This window comes from Dendrobium catenatum, unplaced genomic scaffold (assembly GCF_001605985.2).
Source record: "Dendrobium catenatum unplaced genomic scaffold, ASM160598v2 fragScaff_scaffold_651, whole genome shotgun sequence".
Classification (NCBI taxonomy): domain Eukaryota; kingdom Viridiplantae; phylum Streptophyta; class Magnoliopsida; order Asparagales; family Orchidaceae; genus Dendrobium; species Dendrobium catenatum.
In genome coordinates, this window is record NW_021319113.1 from 1,230,819 (window position 1) to 1,242,220 (window position 11,402).

The following is an 11,402-nucleotide window of genomic DNA, read 5'->3' on the forward strand; positions in this document are numbered from 1 at the left end:
TATTTATTCGCTCCCATGAGGTTCACCCCGCTTAATTTTCCTTCGAGCGCGAGCCAGAGCCAAAGAGAGATCAGAGAGAGAAATTAAGAGAGAGTACAGACAGGTTAGCCAGATCGAGTTAGAGATGGAGACGATGATGGCGGCGGTGGCGATCAAAGATCCCGCGGTGGTTGTCGGTCTACAGAAGCCGAATCGGATTCAGGTCTCCACCAATAAAAAGCCTGTTTACTTTTACGTAAATCTCGCCAAGGTATCGCGTTTTGATCTTCCACCGCATTTTTATCTTTGTATTTTATTAGATTTAGCCTTCTATTGATCTCTGCTATGACCGCGGTGATCTGCATTACGCATTTGGTCATCTTCGTTTATAGATCGGGCATTTTTGCTCTTCTTGGATGTTTCATTGCTCTTTTTTCGATCTTGCTCCATCAACTGATTTTCTTGCGTTTGTGATTAGATTGTCTAACGATTATGCTTTGCTAACGCGGTTTTAATCGGCTGATTTGCATAGAGGTTTATGGAGCGCCACAACGAGGTCGAACTTTCTGCCCTCGGCATGGGTATGTTCTTCCGATCTTGAGAAATGTCTTTTCAATTCGTTGAAGCAATATCAATTTCGCTTTCTTCTTCTATTTCACGTTTCGGAATGTAAAGATTCTATTTAGCTTTTCGCAATCTCGAATTTTGATTCTATTTCCTACTTCTTTCTTGTAAACACATATAAGCGTTTAGCATTCAAGATTTCTCATGCCCCGCCATGTATTATTATTAGACTCTTTTACCCTTGATTATGTTATTATACTCGTCTTCAATTTTCAGCCATCGGCACAGTCGTCACCGTCGCCGAGATACTCAAGAACAACGGCCTGGCTACTGAGAAGAGTAATTGATTAGGCCTCATCCTCTACCATTCGGTCCATTCCCTCATTAAGCTCTTTAAAAAAAAGAACTAAAATAAAATTTCGCATTTTCTTTTGAAACAGAGATCATGACCTCTACTGTTGGCACCAAGGACGAAGCCAAGGGCCGTCTTGTTCGCAAAGCCAAGGTCTGTTTTGTACATAGATAATCTTTTAATCGGTTATTACTAGTAATAGTTACACCTACAAAAACTATAAATATATTGCTGTGCTATAGATTGAGATCTTGCTGAGCAAGACGCAGAATTCGAGTGATCTTATCACGACTGCCAAGACAGAGCGCAGCGCCAACAGCAATGCAACGACGGCCAAGGCCGCTAATAAGGCCGGTGAGGAAGCAAGGGATGAGGACGGACGCAGCGTGCAGGAAGCGGAGGAGATCAGCGAATGATCTTTTGCCCAGAACGGGCATGTTCCAGTGGAAGAGGAACTTCTCTGTCGTCAGTTCTTTGACATTTCATTAGCAAATAGCAACATAGTTCTCATTTGTTTTTTCTCTTATGGTTCAGTTGCATCCAGCTCTATCCCTTCAACCCTTGAGATTGTTTTACTTCTGCATAAGGCAGTGGTTTTCCTCTCCTTTTAATACAATCTTCCTCTGTTTCTTTTGAAAATGATGAGGCTTATCCCAATTCCATTAAGAGAAATCAATTACAAAGTGAGATAGAATAATAGAGAAAGGGACATCATTGATACAAGCACCAATCCATCAACGAATGGTTGTGGCTAAAACCCTTTTCGAGCTATCATATAAAGAATGGAGGACTTGTTACCAAGTCAAATGCTTTCCTTAGCTCAAGCTTTATACAAAAGCTCGTGATTGGAGAGAGAGATGAAGTTATGGGTGACTTCATGCGCCAGTGCAATATTATCCAAAACATATGAGAGATTATTATATGCGGATGCTGAACGCAATTCATCATCCGGAGATCAACCAGAATGTGTCACGTCAGCAGTACCGAGCCCAGTACCGAGCCGAGTACCTAGCAGGAGGTGATGTGTCACATTCTGATTGATCATTGGACGGTATTCAGCATTTGCATAGAATAATTTCACCATGCTACATAAGGGTGGATTGAGCATGGTCGGTGACATAAGGTAGCACCAGCTTAATTTTGTTGGTCAAGACCTTAGTAACAACCTTTTAAAATGTATTTTCAATATAGAGATTTATATATAACCCACCAAGGAATTGGAATGCTTGACCTTAGGGATCAAGGTAATAAGATTTTTCTTAATAATATAAGTCAATTTAGAGGTATTGAATTGAGATTTTTTAAGATTAAAGTTAACATCATAGCTTAAGAGGAAGCTATCTTTTAATTATTTAAAAAATTGTGCTACAATATATTTTAGATATATTTTGGACTTATGATGTAGTTGTGATTAATTTCAAATTAATTAGTTGCTATTTTAATTTTGAATGTGATTATTTATTTTATGATTTTTACTTTGATGGGTTTCAAATTATAGAAAATATTAAAATTGTTCAAGAAATTAAATTTATTATGTCAAAAAGTTGAGATAAAATTAAATTTCCATTTCATAATATACTGCATTTATTTTATACTCATACAAATAAAAATAATAATTCTCTTATATTTACTTTAAAGATAGCCAAACAATTAGGAGTATACAAAATACACTACAATTACCTAACTTTGTATTCCAAATACAATTAAATTCTAAATACAAACAACTGAACAGCTCTATTGGCTAATTTAAAAATCTCTTAAAATTAACTAAAACTTCATTTGGGACGGCTTTCTTATAGTTTCTTAAATAAGTTTTTCAGAATAAGAATTTTAATTTTATACTAGAAAATTATTTTAATAAGTAATAAGAAAGCTATCCCAAACGAAACCTAAATGAGAAATTCCAAAAGCTTATGAAATTACTTTAAATTTATTTTTTATCCAAACAAATAATATCTAAATTTTAAAAACTCCATATTTAATTTACTGTTTAGTCCTAATACCAAAAAAATAAAAAAACCATTTATCTCAACTAAATATCTAAAAATTTATAACCCATATATTTATTTTTGTTAGACAATCATAATATATCTCGTATTTATGGAAAAGGATAGAAAGCCTGAAGCCTCTAGCACTAATCAACACATAGCACAAATGCAAAACAAACCAAACAAAATACATGAACATTTTGAATCCCGTGTTTGATGTTTTCCCAGCTTTTCCAATTGGAAATTTTCATCTTTACTTTCTTTCTGATTTTCAGCACAATGGTAGAAACACTACCAAAAGTCCCACCAAACCTGCTATCATTCCTCTCCCTCAAAATATGATAAACAGAGTAGCAAGAATTAGGAAGTATAGATTTTTAATGCCCGCATGGGAACAAGCCAGATCTTCAACAATCTCAAATACTTGGAAGTAAATTTGGCTTGAGTAAGAAGAAATTAACAGTAGGCGATAGGGAAATCAAAACAAAAAATGGATACTTGCATTCAAAGAAAAGATCCGAGGAAGACTCCAGGTTATTATGGGAAAAAAACATAAGAAAAAGGAATCTGTATGTTGCATCTAGCTAAAGCATCAGTCATTTTAAGCCCTCCATGAATCCCCATTCAAGTATAAGAAGAAAATCTTAGAGCATAGTATTTGTGCCAAATGAAACTATCCTAGTCACACAAATTTTTATCCATATGAACACCCGAATGAAAGAGGAAAAGGAGCAAGTAACCGCATTCTCCCAAAATAGGCAGCTAGAGGATTATGGTTGATTAGGGTTGGACTCAATAAGTCCCCGAGTAAAGCAATCCCATAAAGATGAAATGTCCATTTATGATCCACAATCAGACAACTAAGAGTAGCATTTTGAGGTATATTGGGCAAGGCAAAGGGGATTCAACTGAAGCTCGATTATACATTTCCCTTGACACAAATGATCCCAATGTAGAGAAATATTAATGTTTACATTAATAGAGAAAAAAAAATACTCTCCTTGAAAAGTACAACGGAGGAATAAATGCATTTCTAGATAAGAGAGAAGTGTTGAGAGGGAGGTTTCCACTGTGAAAAGTATCTAGAAATGAACCACTTGAAAAGGGGGGAAGAGGTGTTATACAGTCTGCATATCAGAGAGAAATTGAAGGCAAACTGAAGGGCCGGGACACCTCCCCCCCCCCCCCGCAGGCCCCCCCCCCCCCCCCCCCCCAACACACACACACACAAAGTGCATAGGTTTACAGGTGCTATTCCACGAAATGAGGTGGAATTTTCTGGTCTATGAGTCAAAGAAATAAAGGAACTTAGAATAAAAATTTCCAATTAACTTGCTAATTGCTTTTGATATGATAGAACCTCTAATCCAGTAAGCAATGGTATTCTAGAATGTGTAATTCAAAAATTGCAACCTATATGCAAAAGAAAGTAATTTGACTTTCGAGCTAAAAAGTTTATTAGTTATTTTCTCCAAAAGAAGAGAGAATGCAGAGATCCAAAGCCTCTTAGGAGAGACAGGAAGTCCTAAGTAAGTAATGAGGGGAGCGATTCCATGGATTTTGAGAGCCTCACAAAATGGAATACTATTGGTAATATTGGGGGATAAGATCAGAGAATTTTTTTCAAGATTGAAAAAAAGCCAGTGAAGTTGGCAAAAGTGTTAAGGATTCCCATAAGAATGTTGTAGTTGACGATATAAGTCCTCCCAAAAACAAGTAAGTCATTAGCATAAAAGGAGATGAGATAGCTTGAAATCATCATAGCATAAACCATGAAAATCGATAGAGGGAGAATCAATGAGGCAAGAGAAGTTGTCCATAATGATACATAACAAGTATGGACTGAACGGGCAGCTCATCCTAAGCTTAGATTGGGAGGAGAAAAACTCCTCAAGAGAGTCATCAATATATATGAAGAAATGCACATTAGAGATGCAAGCCATTCAACTTATAAAAGTGGAGGGAAATCTTTTTTGTTGCATCATAGCAAAAATGAAATCTCTTGAAATCATGTCGAAAGCCTTCCTTATATCAAATTTGGCACACAATGATTTTAGATTAGAGTTTTTCTTTAAAAGGCATAAGATTTCAGAAGCTAGAAGGGCATTTTTTTGTAGAAATATATTGCTGAAAGAACCCTACTTGACTTGAGTGAATAATAGTAGGCATGGTGGGTTTTATTCTTAAAGCCAAGAGCTTCGCAGTGATCTTGAAAAAAGAATTACATACGAAGATCTGCTTGAAGTTAGAAATGTATCTGACATGAGTTTTCTTATATGAAGATAAGAGAGAATCATCGGTAATAGTATGCCGATAAGAGGAATCATCTCCAAAAGAAGATAAGAGAGAATTCCTATTATGAAAGCTTCTTGTGCGAATTTGGAGTATAAAAACTTAAATCATCAGCCCCACTTTTAAGTCACCTAACTTTTGACCTTTGGAAGATCCAAGAGGTCCAAGTAGCCGTACAATCAGGAATTTGATTAGTAGTAAATTTGAGCTTTTCACAAAGAAGGGAATTTAAGGGATCTGAATCGACCGTCCATTGAAGATATACTTGAATGAAGTGAAGTTCTTCTAGCCTAACCCCAATAGAGGTAGAAGAAGCTCCTTTCATCACTTTAAGCCTCCCTTTAAGATTTTTGAAGGACAAAAGGATTAACTTGAATGGGCCTGGAAAAAATGTGGAGTATATTGGCCCATAACTCGTTTAGCTTATTCCAATAATTTTTGTATAAGAATCTACATGTAGCAATCGAAGGAGCGACAGAGTATAAGACCAAAGGGAAATTATCAGAACGTGATTTGCCCTAGTGTTTTTCTTGTTTTGAGAAGCAGAGGAGGAGGAAGCTTCTGCAACTTTGACTATAATGTCGGCAAAGTATATAGGGTCCTCATGAGAACCAGGAACTCCAAATGGAGCAAAAGATGGGTCCATTCTAATTTTTGTTGTACTCCCAGCAAAATAAGTTGTAACCTCATGAGAACCACGAGCTCTAGAAAGTCCAAGAGACGGGTCCACATAAGAGATGGTATTAAAGGATGTAACTTTTGTATCCTTTAATAGAACATCAAACTAGAACCTAAAACATAAAAATCTAAATCTTAAACCATAAACCTTAATCTCAAAGCTTTATCCTGAGATCCCAAACCCTAAATCCTTAACCACAAAGCCTAAACATAAAACCCTAATCTGTAAAATATAAAAATAAACTTTTAAACATAAAACATAAACCCTAAACATCAGGAAACGAGGCATCCGTAGACAATTAGATGCAAACATGTGGATAAGTGAGGTGGGTATTATTGGCTATGAGGGCATCCACAACAAGTGGGATACAAATTTTGCTAGCAATCTATGATATACCATTAGATGACCAACAATAGAGAGGAAGGTCGAGAATTTTTACCCAAATAGGAACTGAAGTGAACTCCTCTCTAACATGATAGAAGTGCGGGTTCCATTTCTACAATATAAAAGTCTTATCAAGGAAGAACTTGGAGCCACCTGACCAAGCCATGTAATAGTCCTCCAGGTGGGAGAACTTAAGAAGAAAAATTTTCGAATAGGGCAAGGAGTTTCAAAGTCCCTTTCAGTTTCCAGACCTTATGAATAGTGCATTGCAGCTCCTCGTAGTAGGGACGTTTCCTAATCTAATGGGCAACTAGAGATAATGCCCATTTTTCTACCATAGGGGCAACATTCTCAGAGGAGAAGGGGATGATCTCATCAGGGGTTGAAATGAAGGCAACAAGAAGCTCACTGGAGATGGGGGGTATGGGTGGCGAGAGGAACTCGGGGTTGAGTTCGAGAGGGGGTGATAGTCCCTCATGAGAACCAGAATGATTATGCAACTTTGACTATAATGCCGACATAGTATATTAGGTCCTCATGAGAACTAGAAACTCCAAATGGAGCCAAAGGTCCATTCAAATTTTTCTTGCACTCCCAGCAATATAAGTTGTAACCTCATGAGAACCATGAGCGCTATAAGGTCCAAGGGAGGATATGGGCCACAGGGGAGCATGAAGGGAGGCGGCCAGGTTTTTTTGTCTAAGAAGTCCAGTTATAAAATTTACTTCTCCTTCAAACTTTTTTTTTTTTTGGAAAGTTGTAAAAAAAAACTTTCTAACATATTTTTTTTTTTTTGCTTCGCTAGACCATTACTTGAGGCCCTCGCCTTCACCGGACCACCACTTGAAGGCCTCGTCTTCGCCGGACTACCACCAGAGGCCCTCACCTTCACTGGACTATCACTTGTGGCCCTCGCCTTCGCCGGACCACCACCTAAGGCCCAGAGAAGAAGCTCCTCCTCAACCACCGCCATAGTTTCGCCGGACCATCCCCGGAGCTTCGCCAGACCACCACTTGAGGCCCTCGCCTTCACCGGACCACCACTTGAAGGCCTCGTCTTCGCCGGACTACCACCAGAGGCCCTCACCTTCACTGGACTATCACTTGTGGCCCTCGCCTTCGCCGGACCACCACCTAAGGCCCAGAGAAGAAGCTCCTCCTCAACCACCGCCATAGTTTCGCCGGACCATCCCCGGAGCTTCGCTAGACCATTACTTGAGGCCCTCGCCTTCACCGGACCACCATCTAAGGCCCGAAGTTCTGCCAGACCACCACCTAAGGCTCGGAGAAGAAGCTCCTCCTCAACCACCGCCGGAGTTTTGCCAGACCACTGCCGGAGTTTCGCCGTACCACCCCTCGGAGCTTCGCCAGACCACCACTTGAGGCCCTCGCATTCGTCAGACCACCACATGAGGCTCTTACCTTCGCCGGACCACCTAAGGCCCTCGCATTCATCAGACCACCACCTAAGGTTCGGAGTTCAGCTAGACCACCACCTAAGGCCCGGAGTTCTGCCAGACCACCACCTGAAGCCCGAAGTTCTGCCAGATAATCACCTGACACATAGACTTCTGTCGTACAATTGTTACTTGTAATCTGATCGCCCTTGAAGGCAAGTTAGCCCATTGTAACCAACTCAAGTTCTAGTGGAATCATTTTCAACTGAGTCAGACCTTGTGGTTTTTCCTTTTTCAGGGCTTTCCACGTAAAAATCTTGTGTTCTCTGTGTGTGAGCTGGATATCCGTGTAACACTAAGACGTAGCATTCTAACTCTATCGTCGTGTATATTCTAGCCCGTAACAAATATATATCTTTACAATTAGATTTGAAATATATTTTAATTTAAACGAGCAAATCGACAAACTTACGAGTAGACCTAGCTGAGCTCGAGCTCGTATATTACACGAGCTCGTCTATAGGCTCGAGCTTGAAAACTTGTGATTCGATAAGCTCGACTCGTGAGCTCATTAACCAGTCGAGTTTGAGCTGTCTCCTAATCTAACTCGGCTCATTTACCCCCTAATTCCCCGTCTTTTAAGAACACTTTCTAAATTTTATTTTTGGGGCATTAATTATAATTTAATTTATTATTAATCTCTTATTATTATTATTTTTTTAGAAATTCCATTGCTTATCCTACAAAAGTTTTATAATTAATTTTTTATATGGTCTAGAATCCCAAACAGGACATCAGTCTCATAGGCTAAATGCTTTAGGTGTCATCTTTTGATTCGCTAAGGTTAATGGTCCGTTACTCTTAGTATTTGTTTTTAGAAATTCCATTGCTTATCCTACAAAAGCTTTATAATCATTTTTTTTAAATGTTTAGAATCCCAAACAGGACATCAGTCCTCATAGGCTAAATGCTTTAGGTGTCATCTTTTGATTCGCTAAGGTTAATGGTCCGTTACTCTACAGTCTACACATCGGATCCGCAGCCTATTAATAATTGAAATAAACCAACCCCAAAATAAATAAATAAATCCGAAGCCAAAAACGAGAACGGGAAAGATCGGTCATCGGAGACGGAGAAAGGATATTGAGGCGATTGCTTACAAAATTTATATTTTCCTCACTCTATAATAAGTCTTTTATATACGCCGCACAACCCTAACCCCCATCCTATAGTGACCAATGCGGTGTAGAGGAGATCACCGTCCTCGATGAGACCGTCGGTGAGAAGATCGACGATCTCCATCCTCTTCGTCGCGCTTCTCTGTCTCTGCGCGGCCGCTCCAATCGTCCTTATATCGTTCTTCTGGCAGTTATCTCCCTCCTTGGGTAGCCCAATTTCTCTTTTCTTGTTTTTTTTTTTATGCAATGGAGATTTTTAAATTTTATAGCGCGTGCTTTTTTGGGAATAATTGCAGAGCAAAAGGAATTTATTGGCGGGAGTTCGGGCATTGTCAAGAACATCTCCCACGTATGATTATTTTTTGTTTTCGTGCTTTAATATCGTTTGATTATGTGTTAGGAACTTCAGTATTGATTCTATGATGGATGCAGTGGCAATCGGCTGCTTATCTCAATTCGATAGAGCAGGTTTTGTTTTCTAGTTTGGGCTTTTTTATTGAGTGTCATTGAGAGAGCTCTTGTTGCTTTTGTTCTGCTTACTTATTGTATTATGATGGTGAATTCTAGGAAGTTAATGTTGAGATTAAAGAACCAGATGGAGTTATTTTACAAGATGGTGGAGCTACTGTAGATAAAAATGCGAGGAATTCTTCTTCTGAGAATCCTCCTGGCTCTGGTTTAGCAAATGTAGTATTTACCAGCCCATCTAAAAAGAGCGGTCAGTTTAGGAGTCTTTTAATTACTTTTTTACTTCATATGGTTACCATTTTGTAAGGAACTAAAGGCGAGCTCTCTAATTATCACCTGGTGGAACAGGAGTTCAGAAGCGCAACTCAACATCTCCTGGCTTGATGGTATTTCTCTTACAAAACATACATTGCTTATTAACCTTATAGTTTCTTCTTATTTCACAGCATAGGAAAATTGCATGGTCTTCTTTTGTTCATCAAGAAATATGGTAACTTAGAAAACTTGATAATCGTCTTGATCAGGCATGAATCTCAAGGCATATTTGAATTAAAAACTTTCAAAATTAAATTCGGGACCATCCAAACTCCGATCTCAGCAAATTTATTGTCAAACTGAATGTCTCAATAAAATGAACCCAACGACACCAAAATTGATCTAATCCGGGCCCAAAAATCAAAGGACAAAAACATATTTGGAAGTCTAAAGACTCTAATTGTATGATCAAATTATCTCTTGGGATTGGATCTTGGACTACAAATTCAAGAGAGCTCTAAAGTTTAAAGAATCTCGAAGCTCCACTATGGCACCACTCTTGGTGAACCCTCGCAGTCATCGGACTTTCACCAGTCGATCATCATCAGATGTCCACCTTGCCACCGCTGCTGGGCTTAATCCAAATGCCTCCATAGGATCGTCACCCTACTATGATCCTCGGACCACTATTCCCCGATTACAGTCCCTCGACCTCCGTCGTCAGAATATAATCTCTTCGACTATATTTTCCCATCGACCACGGTCCCTCCAACCACTATCGCACCACAATGGTCCATCCGACCTTCGTCGCATGCCTATTATGATCCTTCTGACCTTCATTTCCTGCCGACTACAATCCCTCAAACCTCCGCCGCCTGACAACAATCCCTCCGACCTATGTCGCCTAACTACGGTCCCTCTGATCATTATCGTCTGCCGACTACGATCCTTTTGGACTTCGTCACCCACTGACAACGATCCCTCCAATCTTTGTTGCCCTACTACGATGACCTTGTCGCATGACTACGGTCTCTCCGACCTTATTGCTTGGCTACGGTCCCTCCAACCTTCTCTGCCCGACTATGATCCCTCCGACCACCGTCGCACAATAATGATCCCTCCGACCTCCTGTAGTCCTGTTGACCTCTTTTTTTGGCATCGGTCACTTGCACAATCTTGTCACTTTCATATTTCATAGATCGATTCATTTGCATTATATGTCACACCGCTGTGTTGATGAATGATCAAAACAAGTATTTTGTCTTGATTCATCATTGGCTTTGGAATTCATTCCTTTTGATCACATATTGTTCACTATCATGTTTTAAAATGCGTGTGATCGGGCTGATGCCGACTTGATGTGTAATTTACGTGCATTTGAACCCTTATCGCACATGTTCATTCCGTGTGCAATATCTTTTGATCCGAGGCTCATTTTACGAAACAGATTGCGCGAGCGCGTCTGGATCGTTGAGATCTTTTAAATGAGCCTATTTGCGCTCAAATCAAACATTGTTTCGCACATGTCTAGGAGAGATATTGAGATAATTATTATTATTGTTATCGTTATTTTTGGACATGTATAATATAAAATATAATAATAAATATATATTTTCTAGTTAATTTGAAATTAAAAAAGTTAAATTTAGATTGAAATTTAAAATATGATATTGTATATGTGATTGATTTAAAATTAATGTAATGAGTTAGATTCATATTAAAATTAAATAGACACATGTACCTACAACAACAACAACAACATCAAGCCTTTATCCCACTACGTGGGGTCGGCTACATGAATCCTTTTTCTCCATTGTGTCCTATTAAAAGTCAAATTCTCGTTTAAATCTAATAAAGAAAGGTCAT

General features: G+C 38.9%; 2 protein-coding genes across 2 annotated transcripts in view; both read left to right on the forward strand.

Annotated features, from left to right (window-relative positions):
• Nucleotides 1-7: 7 nt before the first annotated feature.
• LOC110115535 (uncharacterized protein At2g34160) lies at nt 8-1,311 on the forward strand. The gene is made up of 5 exons (XM_020848798.2): nt 8-250; nt 512-560; nt 820-882; nt 984-1,048; nt 1,138-1,311. Exons 1-5 carry the CDS (start codon nt 125-127, stop codon nt 1,309-1,311), a joined length of 477 nt encoding a protein of 158 aa, XP_020704457.1. The 5' UTR covers nt 8-124.
• Nucleotides 1,312-8,737: 7,426 nt separating this feature from the next.
• The window catches only part of LOC110115545 (probable galacturonosyltransferase 6), an 18,939-nt gene continuing 16,274 nt past the window's right edge, over nt 8,738-11,402 (forward strand). Inside the window, exons 1-5 of the mRNA XM_020848811.2 lie at nt 8,738-9,020; nt 9,110-9,162; nt 9,246-9,281; nt 9,381-9,531; nt 9,630-9,667. Coding sequence (XP_020704470.1) covers nt 8,903-9,020; nt 9,110-9,162; nt 9,246-9,281; nt 9,381-9,531; nt 9,630-9,667 — 396 coding nt within the window. The 5' untranslated portion in view covers nt 8,738-8,902. The remainder of the gene's footprint in view (nt 9,021-9,109; nt 9,163-9,245; nt 9,282-9,380; nt 9,532-9,629; nt 9,668-11,402) is intronic.